Source organism: Emydura macquarii, unplaced genomic scaffold (genome assembly GCF_026122565.2).
Source record: "Emydura macquarii macquarii isolate MOO-44397 ecotype Brisbane River unplaced genomic scaffold, CSIRO-AGI_Emac_v2 contig_1386, whole genome shotgun sequence".
NCBI lineage: Eukaryota > Metazoa > Chordata > Testudines > Chelidae > Emydura > Emydura macquarii.
Genome location: NW_027131523.1, coordinates 103,782 through 119,489, shown reverse-complemented (window position 1 = coordinate 119,489; position 15,708 = coordinate 103,782). Strand labels below are relative to the sequence as shown.

Below are 15,708 nucleotides of genomic sequence, written 5' to 3'. Positions count from 1 at the left end.
GCCCCCCTTGCAGAGCCAGACGTGGAGTGAAATGCGAACAGGTTGTACCAGGTGGTGTCTGTCATTGTGGGGGAGTGTCTGTCTGCATGTGTGGGCGGGTGTGTGTGTCTGTGGTGGCTGTTTTCTCCTGCGCATCTCAGGTGAGGGGTGCGAGTATGTGTCTCCTACATGTGGGAATGTTTGTGGCTGTGCGCGTGGGTCTGCGTGCATGGGGATGTCTGCGTGGGTGCATCTGTGTGTATTTGTGTGTGTTTGGGGTTGTAGGTGCATGTGTGTGTCTGTATGTTTGGGTTGTATGTGCGTGTGTGTTTGTATTTGGAGCTGTATGTATGTGTATGCGAGTGTGTATGTGCCTGTGTGCATATATTTGGGGTTGTAGCCCGTTATTAAATATCTGTTCCCCACAAGAGAAAAACCAAGTCCCCCCCCCGTTTGTCATCTCTTTGTTGAGCTAAAATAGCCGGAGCTCCGTGCGTCTCTCACTCACAGGCAGGTTTTCTAACCCTTTAACCATCCTCCTGGCTCTTCTTTGCCACTCCCCAGTTTGTGCGCCCTGAGATGGCAGGAGCCGTGTGAGCCACAGCGCCTGTGGTCAGTTGATTCTCCATCCCTCACAGATTTGTCTGGGTCCCTGGGGTCAAACATCACCCCCGGCAGTACCAAAGCACGGCCTCAATTCTCTGCTCCTCGGGAGAGGTCTTTGCATTTCAACTTGGCCCGATGGGTTTTGCTGGCCTCCCGGGATCCTGGTTGCTTGGTCTCGGTGACCTGGCCTCGGCAGCGTTTACCGCGGCCCCGATCGATGGGTTGTCGGCAAATGTTACCGGCGCGGATGTTCTGTGTGCTCCAGGGTCACGGATAAAAATATCCGGGTACCGAGCCTTGGGGGCCCCCCGGAAAACCACCCTGCCATAGGAGGATTTCCCTTTTCCATTGTCTGCTAGTGTCTGCTCCATTTAGTGTGATACACTGTGTGTGTGTGTGAGAGAGAGAGAGAGAGAGAGACTGTGTGTCTGGGTATGTGAGACTGTGTGTGTGACTGTGTGTGACACTCTGACTGGGTTTGTGTGACTATGTGTGACAGTGCCTTTGAGTGTGTGTCTGTGTGTGCACATCTGGGTACATGAGACTGTTTGTGTGACACTGTGCATCTGGGTATGCGAGACTGTGGCTCTGTGTGACTGTGTTTGAAACTCGGTGTGTGCGTGACATTGAGGGTGTCTGTGACATTGTGTGTGTCTGTGCATGTGACATTGTGTGTAGTTGTGTACTTAGTTTGTATGTTATCTCTTTGGGGCACGCACCAGCACTTCAGTCTGTGGATCTGTACAGCACCTAGCACGATGTGCTCAATTCCTGACTGGAATTCCTGACACTTCTGCAATGAAAACAGTAACAATGCTGTGTGTGACACTGGGAATGTGTGTGTGTGAGAGGGAGAGAGAGGGAGAGAGGGACTCTATGCACACACATTACTGTGTGTGTGAGACGTGTGTCCGTGTGGGTCTGTGCTACACTGTGTGTGGGACGTCACGTGCACATGTGGCAGCATGGGTTTGTATGGGAGCCGTAGTGCATGATGCTGTCCATGTATGGAGACACTGTGTTGTGACATTCTGTGTGCGTGAGACAGCGTGTGTGTGTGTGTGACACTGTGTGACTGAGACATCACATGGACAGGTCTGCGTGTGAGAGAGACAATCTGTGTGTGACACTGGGAATGTACAAGACACTGTGTGTGTGTCACTGTGTGTGACACTGCTGTGTGTATGAGACGTGTGTGAAACACTGTGTGTAACATTGTGTGTATGAGACATCATGTGAGAAGTGTGTATATGAGACGTGTGTGAGAGAGACACTCACTGAGTGTGTATGAGACATCATGTGCATGTGCCATTCTGTGTGCATGAGACATCTTGTGTGTGTGTGTGTGTGAGAGAGAGCAAGAGATGCTGTCAGTGTGTGTATGAGCTGTGTGTGTCTATGTGATGCTGTCAGTGTGTGTACGAGCCATGTGTGTGTGTGGCACTGTCGTGTGTACGAGCCGTGTCACTGTGTGTATGACGATGTCAGTGTGTGTACAAGCTGTGAGTGTGATGCTGTCAGTGTGTGTATGAGCCATGTGTGTGTGTAACACTCAGTGTGTGTACGAGCTGTGTGTGTGTATGACTCTGTCAGTGTGTGTATGAGTCGTGAGTGTGTAACGCTGTCAGTGTGTGTAAGAGCCATGTATGTGTATGTGACGCTGTTAGTGTGTGTACAAGCCGTGTGTATGTAACGCTGTCAGTGTGTGTAGGAGCTGCGAGTGTGATGCTGTCAGTGTGTGTATGAGCCATGTGTGTGTAACACTGTCAGTGTGTGTATGAGGCATGGATGTGTATGTGACGCTGTCAGTGTGTGTACAAGGTGTGTGTATAACACTGTCAGTGTGAGTATGAGCCGTGTGTGTGTATGTGACACTGTCAGTGTGTGTACGAGCCGTGTGTAACACTGGCAGTGTGTGTATGAGCTGTGAGTGTGTAACACTGTCAATATGTGTACAAGGTGTGTGTGCGTAACACTGTCGGTGCGTGTACGAACCGTGTGTGTGTACGTATGACCCATTGTGTATATGACACTGCGTGTTTGTGTATGACACCGCTAACTCACCCCCTCTCCCCACATCTTGGCCGGGGGAATCCCCCCGCAGCTCCCCCCACGCCCTGAATCCCCCAACCCCCCAACTCCACCCTCTCCCCAAAATACCCCCCCAGCCCCTCCCTCCTCATCCCTCTCCCACGGTGCCCTGCTGCCGCTGAGCCTGGTACCAGGGAGAAGGTAACCATGGAGACGCTCCCCCCCCCCCATCTCCTGCATCTCTCCGCCCTCCCGCCTTCCTCTCTCCTTCTTTGGGTTCGGGCCCTGACGGACGGCTCCGGGGCCCAATCGGCGAGCCCAGCGGCGGCGGCGGCGGGCGGGGGGGGGCCGGCTGTCTGTCCGAGGGGAGGGTCTTTTCTCCATCAATTCCAGCCGCCCCGCTTCCCAGCCAGGCGAATTCCGAAATCCCCCCCCCCCCCCGGCCTCCTTTCTCGCCTTTCCTTGGGTTTGCTCCTTCCTATCTTCTCCTTTCCCCCCCCCCCCCCAGCCCGGGCCTCCCCCCCAGAAAAGAGGGGGGGGGACAAACCCAGACGTCGGCCCGGATCTCTTCCCCCCCCCCCCGCCAATCCCTCCCTCCCCAGCTCTCCTCCCCTCACGTGAAAAGACCCATCCATTGTTGGCAGAGCGGTAACCCGGGCCGGATCCGTTCCCGTCCTCGGCCCCTCCCAGCGCCCCCTCCCCCGGGGGGCCGGGGAGGAAGATGACTCGGGCTGAAGAGCCGGCAGCAGCCCGCGCCGCCGAGGCTGATGTCCCCGGAGATGCTCAGCCGGGCTCGCCTCCCACCTGGCTCCGATTCCGCCCGTCGGATGTGTGAAAGCCCCCCCGCCCGCCCCTACGGTGCCCCCTTTGCTGGCGGCTTCGCCCGTGCCTGGCCGCCTCCCCCCGGGGCCCCTCGCCGCCGCCACCGTCTCCCCGCCGGGGGTCCCCGCCGATCGATGCCTGCCCGCCCCCTACGATGCTAAGGCCGGGGCCCTTCGTCCTTCTGGCCGCGTCTATGTCGTATTTCAACCCGGACAGAGCCCTGGCAGCTCCGCTGGAGAACGGTGAGCACCGGGGCCTGGCTGGCCTCCTGGGCACCTCCCCGCCCCCCCGGTCTTCCACCTTCTCCATCCCTCCTTTGCTCCATCCTCCTCTTCCTCCTCCATCCCTCCTTCGCTTCCCCTCATTTCTTCCTGGGCCCTTTGGGGGGCTGGGGTCGGGCTGGGGGGTTTCCTCGCCTTCCACTGGGCTATACATTTCTCTCCAGGGGTGTCTGGCCCGAGCCGGCCCAGGCTGGGATTCCTCCACACCGCACATCAGTCAGTCCCGGGGCTAATGGCATGGTTTTGTTCCCAGCCGGGATCTCGCATTCCAGCGGAGGATGGGGGTGCTGGGAGATGGGGCGCTGGGGAGGTGCTATGGGTTTTGGGGTGAGGGGGCCCCTGTCACCGATGGGTCCCTGTTTCTGGTGGCTTGGTGCTGGAAGGCAGCTGATCTGTGGAGCCTTGGCGTGAATAGAGTTTGTGGGACTTGGGGCTGGATCCTAGGAGGTTTGTTGGGGTGGGGGGTGGGGGTGGTTCTGGGTCCTGTCCCAGGAGGGGGGATTTGAGGAGCAAAAGATGGGCCTGGTTCCCAGTGGGTGACTTGTCGGAGTGTCTCGGCCCAGTTACTAGTGGAGAGTTTGGGGTCCAGGCTTAATTCCTGATGAGTGAATTCGGGGGTGTCTGTTTGTCTGTCTGTCTGTCTGTCCCCCCCTCCACATCCATCCATCCTTTGTCTCCTCCCAGGATCCTGCCTTGGCCATGGATTTCCATTGGTTCTCAGCGTTATTTGCCCTGTAACGCCGGGTACGGGTCGCTGTTCTGAGGGGGTTTTCCCCACAGAGCTCCAACAAGCTGGACTCAGCCATGGGAGAGGGGCCGGACTCACAGCTCATGTTGTGAGGGGCCAGTGGTCTCCAACATCAGTGAGGGTCCTGAATTAATGCTTGTGCGATGGGAGAGGTGCAGAAATGAGCTGTTATATCAACAGCTGAGCACAATGGCATAATCAGCCCCCCACCCCAGAGGTGGCTGCATCTCAGCGCCAGGCGAGAAGTCCCTGTATAAACAGCCCCCACGCCCCACCCCAGAGGTGGCTGCATCTCAGCGCCGGGCGAATTCTTTCTGACTGTCATTTTTCTCTCTCCCCTAGATGGTGTGTCCCAGGGCCGGTTCCCTCTTGCCCCTCCATACGCCGTGGTCTTGATCTCCTGTTCGGGTCTCCTGGCCTTCATCTTCCTCCTCCTCACCTGCCTGTGCTGCAAACGGGGAGATGTTGGCTTCAAGGTGAGAGACGTCGGGGGCTGGGCTGGGTAGGATCAAGGCTGGATGTCCCAGGTGCACTGGCCCTTTTAAAGGCAAAACCACACACCTAGAACAACCCTGTTCTGAGCCCAGAACCAAGGCATCCTGGGACTTGTAGTTCCCAGGCCATGAGCTAACCAGTAGCCACATGCCCTGCAAGACACAGGCCCTACAGAATAAAGGGGGCAAGTGGAGAGACACAAGATACCCTAAGTTCTTACGCATCCCTGGCTACCTGTGCCCTGCAGGAGTTCGAGAACCCGGATGGGGAGGAGTATTCGGGGGAGTACACGCCACCTGCCGAGGAGACCTCATCCTCCCAGTCCATCCCAGACGTTTACATCCTGCCGCTCTCTGAGGTCTCTCTCCCAGCTCCCAATCAGCAGATACCCAAGACAGGTAGGAGTCTGACAGGTAGGGGTCTGACGCTTGCCTGGACTGTGGGGAAGGGGTGGATTCTAGGTTTTCCAGTGGGAATGGGCTGTGTAAACCTGGTTCTGGACTAGCCAATGGGGACTGGATGGCTCTGGTTCTTGGTTAATCAATGGGCAAGGGGAAGTTCTGGTTCTATACTAGTCAATGGAGGTAGACAGGCTCTGGTCCTTGGCTAATCAGTGGGCTTAGTGGTACTGGTTCTAAGCTAGTCCACAGGGAGGCATTGGTTCTAAACTATTCATTTGGGATGCGGTGACTTGTTTTAGGAGAGTTAATGGGGATGAGAAAACGCTGGTTCTAGGCTGCTCAACATGGAAGAAGTGATTCTGGTCAGTGGAGACGGACTGACTATGTTTGCAGGCTAGCCAATAGTGATGGAGTGGCTCTGGAAACAAGGTTCTAAGCTACCCAGTGAAAGTCGAGACTATTCATAGCCACTGTGGCTAAAATGACTCTAGAAATCAGGATCTAGATCAGCCACTGGTGATTTATTACATCAAAACTAGACCAGACAAAGGGGCTCAAAGGCTGCAGCCTTAAACTAGCGTCTGGGACACAATGGCATTAGATGCCACATTCTGGACCAGCAGATAGGACCATGGAACCATATTCTAGATTAGTCAGTGAGGACACAGAGATTCTGGAAACCACATTCTACACTAAGCAAAGGAGATTAACTGACTGGAGGCTTGGATCTAGAGTAGCCAGTGGAGATGCAGCAAATCTGGAAAACAGGTTCTAGACCAACCAATGAGGCTGCAATGACACTATAAAGCAGGCTCTAGACTTATCAAATGTGGTAGCAATGACACCTGGAAAGAGGTTCTAGATGAACAGCATTCTAGATTAGTTACCCTGGATGCAGTGACTCCGGAAATCTGTTTATAGATGAGTAATGTTCTAGACTAACAGGTGTGGCTGAAGCAGCCATGGACAGCATGTTCTAGATTAGTCTATGGCGCTAGGGTTTCATTAAAAATGTACTGAGGTGCAATGACTCCCGAAACCAGATTCTAGACCAGTGAGGTTCTAGATCAGCACATGCAGATGAAGCCACTCTGGGAGCCACATTCTAGATTACCAATTGAGGTGGCTAGACCAGCCCGTGGGGATGCGCTGACTCTGGAAAAAATGGTTCTAGACTAGTCAGAGATTCTGGAAACCGCAGTCTGGGTGAGCCAATGGCAGAGCCCCCTGAAGGAGGGTCACGATCCCCTGGGACCAACCCCTGGGGTTTGCTGGGAGGTGGGATTAGATGAGGGTGAGTGGGGGGCCCTTCATGGAAATTCCCTTCTCCCCAGTGGAGGGATTGGGGGGGGGGTTCAGCCCCCACCTCACCCTCCTGCATCTTTCCAGACCTAGTGAAGCATCTGGGCCTGAGCCGGCAGCACCTCAGCTACCTGCAGGAGATCGGCAGCGGCTGGTTCGGAAAGGTGAGTGCGTCCCCCGACCCCCACTTCGCTACCCACTCCCGGCCTCCACAGGTGTCACGTCCACAGGGTCTCTCCCCTCTAGGGGGCACCGGCCCCATCCAGCCCCACGGTGGGGGACTGGCTGGCTCAGGGGCAGGGAATGGGGTACAGGGCCTTTCCCCTCTAGTGCCAGGCAGCTGTTCCCATCAGACACCCCATTTGGTGACCCTGAAACGAGTTTGCTGGGTCTCAGCCCTGTCCCCAGGTGCCATGACGTGGGGGCACTCAGCAGGCTGTGTGCCAGAGAGGCCGAGGGCTGGGCGGGCCTCAGAGACCTGCCTGCTGGTCTGCCCCCCTGGCGGGGCCCTCCGGGAGAGGCGGAGGCCCAGGGGTGGTGGGGGAAGGGCACCGTTGGGGCCCAGATCCTGCCATAGGACTGTCAGCTCTGTCTCCTAGGTGATCCTGGGGGAGATCTTCTCAGACTTCACCCCGGCCCAGGTGGTGGTGAAGGAGCTACGGGTCAGCGCCGGACCCCTGGAGCAGAGGAAGTTCCTGTCTGAGGCTCAGCCCTATCGGTAATTAGGGGAGGGGGGCTCCCCAGAGGCGGCTGAATCTCAGCTCCGGGCGAGGGGATCCCCATATACCCAGCCCCCTCACCCCAGCCATCTCAGCATCCTTAGACCACAAAGCTAAGAGGAGGAAACTGGAGCGGCTGTACCGTGCACTGGCATGACAGCAGCACACGGGAGCACTAGACCCCAGGGACCGGCCGTCCTGCTTCGACCCAGACTGACTGGGGGGGGTCGCCGCACCCGTGTTTAAAGCCACAGGGTCAAGATTAAAAACACCACAGCAAAAAAAATATATATATATATATCATCCCGCCCCCTCCTTTCCCAGAGCCCAGCCCGTTAGTACGGTCAGATCTCTGAAGGGTCCGAGGCCAGAAGGGGTTTGGGGGATCTAGTGATGGGGAGCGTCCCCCGCCCCCTTCCGCTGAGGGTCCCACAGCGCCTTCCAGCCCTTCGTGAAACTCCCTGACCTCCTGCGGAAAGGGCAGGAGCCTCACCCCCATTTTGCAGAGGGGGAAACTGAGGCGCAGGGCGGGAGGGGCTTGCCCCAGCCCAAGTCATTGTCAGAGCTGCGGAGAGAACCCAGGTGTCCTGGCTCCCAGCCTCCCCTGCTCTAACCACTAGGCACCACTCCCCCGAGCCGGAATAGAACCCAGGCGTCCGGTTGCCCTTGTTACCATGGGGAATGACAGTGCGCTCTCTCTTTCTCTCCCCTTCTTCCCCCCCGGTTTGAAGAAGCCTCCAGCATCCGAACATCCTGCAGTGCCTGGGGCTGTGCACAGAGACCATCCCCTTCCTACTCATCATGGAGTTCTGCCAACTGGTGAGTGCAGGCCGGAGGGCTACCGGGGGGGCTGGGGGTGTGGGAGCACCTGTGTGTGTGAGAGAGAGAAGGGGAGAGCGCCCCCTCCTGTGTGCCGTGCGCACGGCTGCGCTATGTGTCATAGCCCCATAGTGCAGGGGACAGGGTGGGGAGTCCCCGCTCCCCCAGCTGCCGGGGCCAGGGCTAACGAGGCAGGGGGCTCCGAGGTTGCTTCGGGCTCCTGGAGGGGGTACGGTGGCCTCCGTGGGGTCCCAGGTGCCCCCGGCCGTGCCCCGGCCTGACTGACCTCTCCCCCCCGCCCTGCCATCCCTCCCCCATCGCCCCAGGGCGACCTGAAGCGCTACCTGCGAGCCCAGCGCCAGGCGGACGGCCTGACCCCCGACCTGCTGACTCGCGACCTCGGCACGTTGCAGCGCATGGCCTATGAGCTCACCCTGGGGCTCCTGCACCTTCACAAGAACAACTACATCCACAGGTGAGCGCCCGGACGCCGGGGTCCTCTCCCGGCTCCGGGAGGGGAGGGAGGTCCAGTGGGTAGAGCAGGGGGGAGAGGGCTGGGAGCTGGGTTCTATTCCTGGCTCCAGGAGGGAAAGGGGGTCTAGTGGTTAGAGCGGGGGGGGGGGGTCTGGGAGGCAGAGCTCTCCCCGTGGTAGGTCTGACACAGATGGGGGGTGACACTGCCTGCTACTGACTGGGTCTCCCCACGTTCCCCCACAGCGACCTGGCCCTGAGGAATTGCCTGCTGACCTCCGACCTCACCGTGCGCCTCGGCGACTACGGCCTCTCGCACAACAACTACAAGGTGCGAGTCTGGGACACGGGTGGGACAGGGGCCTTTCCCCTCCAAGGGGCGCCGGCTTTCATTGAGCCGTTGGGCGGGGGACTGGTTAGCTCAGGTGGTCCGGGGGGTTCCTGCCCGGTGCTGACTCCCCCGCCCCCGCGACAGGAGGATTATTACATCACTCCCGACCGGCTGTGGATCCCGCTGCGCTGGGTGGCCCCGGAGTTGCTGGACGAAGTTCACGGGACCCTTGTGGTGGTGGATCAGAGCAAGGAGAGCAACGTCTGGTGAGTCCCGCGCCATGCCCCGGCGTCCTCTGGCCTGTGCGGGCTTCAGCCCCCTGCCGAGCCCGCGGGGAGCTGGGGCTATCCCTAGCCCCAGGGGGGAAAGGATCAGTAAGGGGGAAGCTTGGGGTATCACTGTCCCAGAGCTGCCTGTTCTACACAGCTGTTAACCAACCCCCGTGCCCCACCCCAGAGAGGCCGCATCTAACCATGGGGCGAAGGTTCCCTATCTAAACAGTTCCCACGCCCCACCCCAGAGGGGCCACATCTCAGCGCTGGGCGAGGGGTCCGTGTCCTTACCCCATAACCCTGTTCTGCCCAGGTCCCTGGGAGTGACGATCTGGGAACTGTTCGAGTTTGGGAGCCAACCCTACCAGCACCTCTCGGACGAGGAGGTTCTCGCCTTCGTCATCAAAGAGCAGCAGATGAAGCTGGCGAAACCACGTCTGAAGCTGCCCCACTCTGACTACTGGTGAGTGCTGAGGCCCTGCCCCACGGCTCCGGACGGACCCAGGCATGGGACAGCATCATCCCCCAGCTCCCCGACGGGACCGTTGAACTCAGTGTGCGCCTGACGGGCTCTTCCATTGCTGACATTACGGGTGTTTTCTTCTGGCTGGGCCGTCACTCGGCCCCATCACGGCTCCATTTCTCCCATTTGTCTTGTCCTGCTTTGTTCTGTCTCTCTGGCTGTTGCTTTCTGACTGTTCTTCTTTCTCTCTGACTGTTGTTTTCCAACTGGTCTTCTGCCTCCCTCTCTGTGGCTGTGTTTTTCCGACTGTTCTTCCATTTCCGACTGTTCCTCTGGCTCTGCAGATGTTACTTTATACTGTTCTGGGTTATTTTTCTGGCTGTTCTTCTGTCGCTTTGGCTGTTTTTCCCCCTCCGACTGGTCTCTTTGCTCTTTCTGACTTCTGTTTTTCCAGCTGTTGTTTCTGACTGTTCTTCTGTCTCTTCCATTGTTATTTACTGACTGTTTTCTGAATGTTTTTCAGTCTTTCTTTGGCTGTTTTCCCCACTGACTATGCTTGTGTTCCCACCTGCTCTTCTGTCCCTCTGATTGTTGCTTTCTGACTGTTTTTCTGTCTCTCTGATTTTTTATGGCTGTTCTTCTGTTACCAACTGTTCTTCTGTCTCTACAGTGTTACTTTCTTACTGTTCCTCTGCCTCTCTGCCCAGCTGTTCTCCTCTCTAGCTGTTCTTTTCTCTCTCTCTGGCTGTTATTTCACAACTGTTTTCTCTCTCTCCAGGGGTTCTTCGGTCTGTCTGACAGGCGGTTTTTTTCCGACTGTTCTCCTGTCTCTCACTGGCTGGTTTTTTTCTGGCTGTTCTTCACACACTTTCTGACTCTTCTGTATCTTTGGCTGTTCTGTATCTGACTGTTCTGTCGCCGGCTGTTTTCAGTTTGTTCTTCTGTCTCTTTCTGACTGTTCCTTTCACTTCTCTCCCACTCTTTCTCTGCCGCTCCGGCTGTTGTTTCTTGTCTGCTCCTCAATCTCTACGGCTGGGTTTTCCTGACTCTTCTCTCTCTCTGGTGGTTCTTCTGCCTCTCCAGCTGTCCGTCCTCTGACTGCTCCACCTCTCCCTGCTCTAACCGCCCCCTTCCCCTCACCTTGCAGGTACGAGGTGATGCAGTCCTGCTGGCTGCCAGCGTCGCAGCGCCCCACGCTGGAGGAGCTGCACCTGCAGCTGACCTACCTGCTGACGGAGCGCTCCCACCTGCAGGCGGAGGAGAGTTTTGAGTGGCGCTGGAATGCCCTGAAGCCCAAGCGCTCGCCGGCCACCTCTCCCCCTCACCAGCGCCGCTCCGTGGAGATCTCGGCCTACCCTCTGCTGGATGGCTTCCAGGGGGCCGACCTGGATGACGTCCTGACCGTCACCGAGAGCAGCCGGGGGCTCAACTTCGAGTACATGTGGGAGAAGGCCCGGCTGGGGCGCTGGAAAGCTGGCCCGGCTCCCGGGCCAGACTCGGGGGATGCCCCCTCCAGCAACGGTGGGCTGGCTGTGCCTGGTGCCAACCCCTTCTATGAGGTGCCGGCGCGGCAGAGCCTGGAGACGCCCAGCGTGGTTCCAGTGATCAGCGCCCGCAGCCCCTCGGTCAGCAGCGAGTACTACATCCGGCTGGAGGAGCACGGGGACGGGGACGGGCCCGAGGGCACCATCTGCGCCCCCAGCCCCATCTACGAGCGCCAGTACGGGGGGCCCAGATCCCCACCAGAGCCGCTCTTCCCCTCTGACTGGGACCCCATCGACGCAGACCAGGGCAGATCCCCGCCAGCCCGGCGCCACCTCCCTCACCACGCCCCCCACCTCCTCCCAGAGGGGCCGGCCGGCTGGGCCCCCGGCACCACCAACCCCTTCATCTCGATCTCCCGGGAGCCGGGCCGGCGCGGCGCCAACCCCTTCCGGGCCGAGATCCAGGAGACCTCGCTGACGGAGCCGGCGCCGGGGGACGTCTTCCTGGGGGAGTCGCTGCTCCACGTGTACCGTGAGCTGGAGGACCAGCAGCGCAGCTGGGACTGCGAGGGGCTGGAGGAGCGGGGGGCCGGGGAGACGCTGGCGGGGGACCCCTCGGAGTTCCGCCCCTCGCCCCCCTGGGACCGGGAGCCCTCGCTGATGGAAGAGCAGAGCTCGGCCGGCAGCACGGACGGGGAGGACAGCAGCAGTGGCGGGGGCGGGCGCCGCCACCCCTTGCTCTGTCCCCTCTGCAGCAGGGCCGGGCGTTGCCGCTGCGCCCCGGGCCGGGGAGAGGTGGTGAGCGGCTGGAGCAACCACCCCGCCATCCCCCGGCCCCACCGGGACAGCTACGGCACAGAGGACGACTCCTCCCTGAAGGTGGAACGGGGCTCCCTGGCCGACTGCCCCATCCTGCTAGGAGAGGGCGGCCCCGGGGCAGGAGAGGGCGGCCCCGGGGCAGGAGAGGGCGGCCCCGGGGCGGGCGGGACCGCGGCGCCCCCCGTGCCCTCGGCCTTCTACGACCCGCTGATGGGGGCGGCGGTGGTGAGCTACGAGCTGCAGGACTACCCCAAGCGGGGGGCGGCCGGGCGCCCGCCCGGCTCCCCCTTCCCCGGCCTGGCCTCCGCCTGTTGCAGCCCGGTGGTGCCGGTGGAGATCCCGCCCTTGGCCAGCCTGGCGGAAAGCGTCGAGGAGGAGACCGTCGCCATCCTGCCCGAAGCAACGGACGGCTTCGCGGCCGGCCCGGAGCTCGGCCAGGCCCAGGCGGGCCAGCGGAGGGGTCCGCTGGACTCGGGGGACTCCCTGGACATCCCCTCCAACACCAGCTCTTCCGAGGGCTGCAGCCCCGCCTCCCACTTCTCCTCGCCGGGCCAGAAGTTCGGCGACAGCGGCTACGACACGGAAAGCACCTTCTCCCCGGAGTTCGTCTTCAAGGAGCCCGAGGGGCGGGCCGAGGAGGAGGAGGAGGAAGGAGAGGACGCCCCCCGGCCGCCCCCCACGCCCATCTCGGAGTCCACCAGCGACCTGACGCTGTCGGAGGAGACGCCGGGGGCCGAGGAGGACGGGACGGGCACGGGGTGGGGGCTGGCCACCCCGCACCGGGACTCGGCCTATTTTTCGGACGGCGAGGTGGAGGGGGACCGGGGGAAGGAGGAGGCGCCGGCAGGGAAGGGCGGGGGGCAGCCGGCCAAGGCGGAGGCCGGCTTCGTGGTGCAGGTGTGCAAAGAGCAGCTGCTGGTGTCGCTGCGGGAGAACATCACCCGGAACCTGCTCTGTAGCCGCCAGGACCCCGGGACCCCGGCGTCCAGGCCCCCCGCTGGGAAGGAGCAGGCCGTCATCCGGCTTTGGTCCCCAGAGCCCCGGGAGGGTCCGGCAGAGGCCCCGGGTGCCGGAGACGAGGAGGAAGGGGGCAGCGGGGAGGCGGTGGGCGACTCGCCCGAGGAAGAGGAGGAGGAGGAGGCGGAGAGCGAGGAAGGGCAGCGGGACAGCCAGGAAACCCCGGAGCTGAGTGGGGATGCCCCGGCCTCCAGCCCCGAGGGGGCCGACCTGGCACCCAAGCAGCCGCTGCCCCACCTGGACTTCAGCACGGCCGGGAGCCCGGGGGGCGAGGACATCAAAGGTAGGGGGATGCCAGGGGGTGGGCACCATCTGGGGGAGGGGGAGACATCTGGGAGAGAGGGTGGGCACCATCTGGGGAAGGGGGCCAGGATCGTCTGGGGCAGAAGGTGCTGTCTGTGGGAGGGATGCTGTCGGGGGGGGGCTGTCTGGGGGAGGGGCGCTGTTGGGGGGAGGGGCACTGTCAGGGGTCTGGAGCTGTCTGTGGGAGGGGCGCTGTCGGGGGCACTGCCGGGGTCGTTATGCACGATCCAAGGATCCAGGCTGGCCCCCGCAGTGCAGTATGGGAGACGCACTCCCAGAATGCTCTCTGTTCCCAGTGCACGCAACTGGGGAGATGAATGGGGTTGGGGCGGGGGGGGGGGCGGTGTGTGGAGAAAACATCTTCTGGGGTGCATGGGGCTGGCTGGCTAGATAGGGGTTGTGTGTGTGAGGCATGATGGAGGCGTGTGGGGGGGGGGAGGATGGATGGAGAGGGGTGTGGGGGATGGACAGACAGACGATGGGGGCGTGGGGAGGTGAGGACAGGGACGGATGGAGGACGGGGCGCTCACCCCTCTATCCCTTGACCTTCGACCTCCGCCTTTCTCTCCCTTTGTTTCCTGACCCTGACCTTTGCCCCCCTCCCCCGGTTTGGTCCCGTTTCCCCCCCCCTGCAGCCAAGGTCTCACGCCTCTCGCTGGCGCTGCCCCCGCTGAGCCTGCAGCCCTTCGCCGGCCCGGGGGGGCGGAAGGGCTGCGGGGGGCTGGGGCCGGAGGAGGAGGAGGCGTCCTCGGGGCCGGGGGCGCCGGGGGCGGGCGAGGAGGAGGAGGAGGCGCCGGGCGCCGGGGGGGTCCCCATCGTGGTGAGCGACTCGGACGACGGGCGCAACCTGCGGGGGCTGCTCAAGTCGCCGCGCTCAGCCGAGGAGGCCGCCGAGCTGGACCGGAAACGCAAGATGGTGTCCTTCTTCGACGACGTGACCGTCTACCTCTTCGACCAGGTGAGGGTGGGGCCTGGGGGGTGGGGGCGGGGCGAGGCAGGCAGGAGGGGTGGAGTCTGGTGCAGGAAGGCGGGGCCAAGGAATAGGGAGGAGCCTGGGTGGGAAGGGGCGCGGCCAGGCCAGGGGTGGGCGTGGCCTGGTAGGGGTGGGCGTGGCTATGCCAGGGTGGGCGTGGCCAACCCACTAATTCTCCCTCCCCCATCTGCGCCCAGGAGACTCCCACCAACGAGCTGAGCTCGCAGAGCGGCCCGGAGGGCGAGGGCGGCGCCGCCCAGGGCCCCACGGGGCAGCCCGGCCTCGAGGCCTTCCCGCCCGCCGACGGATTCAGTGAGCGCCATGCTGCGGGGTGCTGGGGGGCGGGGCGGGCGGGGCGCTGCAGGCCTGGCGGCCGACACCCATTAGTTGATGAGCTGGTTGGCAGGGCTTCAGATGCCGTGCCAGCGTGGGGGCAGGGAGCATGCCCCGGGGGGGCCGGGTCTCAAGGGGGCCGGTGGGGAGACAGGTGGGGCCGGCCGTGGAACCCCTTCAGGCGCCGACCAATGGGGTTCTCCTGGGGAGGAGGGGGGTCTGCTGCATTGACCAATGGGGGAGGGGTCCTTGGCCCCAATGGGGCTCCCTCTGTGGGGAGGGGTCATTAGCAGTGGGGCAGGGTCGGTCACGCCCCCCCTCACCATCCGCCCCCCGACAGGTGGCAGCTTCGAATGGGACGACGACTTCCCCCTGATGGCCCAGAACCCATCCTTCGTCTCCATGGTGACGGACCCCAGCGGGGGGGCCCCCCCGACGCCGCCCCCTGCCTTGCTCCCGGCCAAGGGGGCAGAGCCCAGCCTGATGGACGCCCTGCGCTTCTCCCGCTTCACCGTCTCCCCCGCCCTCGAGCCCCACCTGGCCTCCCGGGAAGCCGAGCGGGCGCCCACGGCCAGTGAGTGAGACGGGGGGGGGATGGGTCCAGGGGGGGCAGGGAGGGGGGCAGGTTAATGGGGTAGATGGGTCCATGGGTCTGGTCTGGGGGGCAGGGAGGGGGCAGGACACCGGGGCAGATGGGCCCGCGGGGCAGGTCTGGTCTGGGGGCAGGATACCGGGGTAGATGGGCCTGCCCATGGGGCTGGTCTGGGGGGCAGGGAGGGGGCGGGACACCGGGGCAGATGGGCCTGTGGGGCTGCTCCGGGTCTCTTGTTCTGACCTCCTGCGCCTTTCTCCTTCTCTTCCAGACCCAATTGAGAACTGAGCCGGGGATCCTGCCCCCCCACAATCAGACTCCTTGGGGTAGTGCCGGGCCATTGCCTCCCCTGCGCCCCCACCCCCTAGCCTGGCTGGGAGACGCATGTGCCAGGCGTGTTCTGGGGGACGCAGAGACACAACAGACCCCAGCCTTCGTGGGGGGGGG

The 15,708-nt window shown here is 61.9% G+C and overlaps 1 protein-coding gene across 1 annotated transcript; it reads left to right on the top strand.

Moving 5' to 3' along the window:
• The first annotated feature begins 3,395 nt into the window (after positions 1-3,395).
• Positions 3,396-15,666, top strand: LMTK3 (lemur tyrosine kinase 3). Its single transcript, XM_067552049.1, has 15 exons — positions 3,396-3,680; positions 4,810-4,943; positions 5,210-5,360; positions 6,753-6,829; positions 7,265-7,383; positions 8,116-8,203; positions 8,530-8,678; positions 8,921-9,005; positions 9,150-9,271; positions 9,591-9,740; positions 10,888-13,343; positions 13,999-14,321; positions 14,534-14,648; positions 15,010-15,243; positions 15,533-15,666. The coding sequence occupies exons 1-15, from the start codon at positions 3,593-3,595 to the stop codon at positions 15,547-15,549; spliced, it is 4,308 nt and encodes a 1,435-aa protein (XP_067408150.1). The 5' UTR covers positions 3,396-3,592; the 3' UTR covers positions 15,550-15,666.
• Positions 15,667-15,708: the final 42 nt, after the last annotated feature.

Coding starts and splice junctions, on each gene's coding strand:
- LMTK3 (XM_067552049.1), top strand. CDS start 3,593: ATGCTAAGGCCGGGGCCCTTCGTCCTTCTGGCCGCGTCTATGTCGTAT. Junction 9,006..9,149: donor TCTCGCACAACAACTACAAG/GTGCGAGTCTGG, acceptor CCCCCGCGACAG/GAGGATTATTACATCACTCC. Junction 9,741..10,887: donor CTGCCCCACTCTGACTACTG/GTGAGTGCTGAG, acceptor CTCACCTTGCAG/GTACGAGGTGATGCAGTCCT.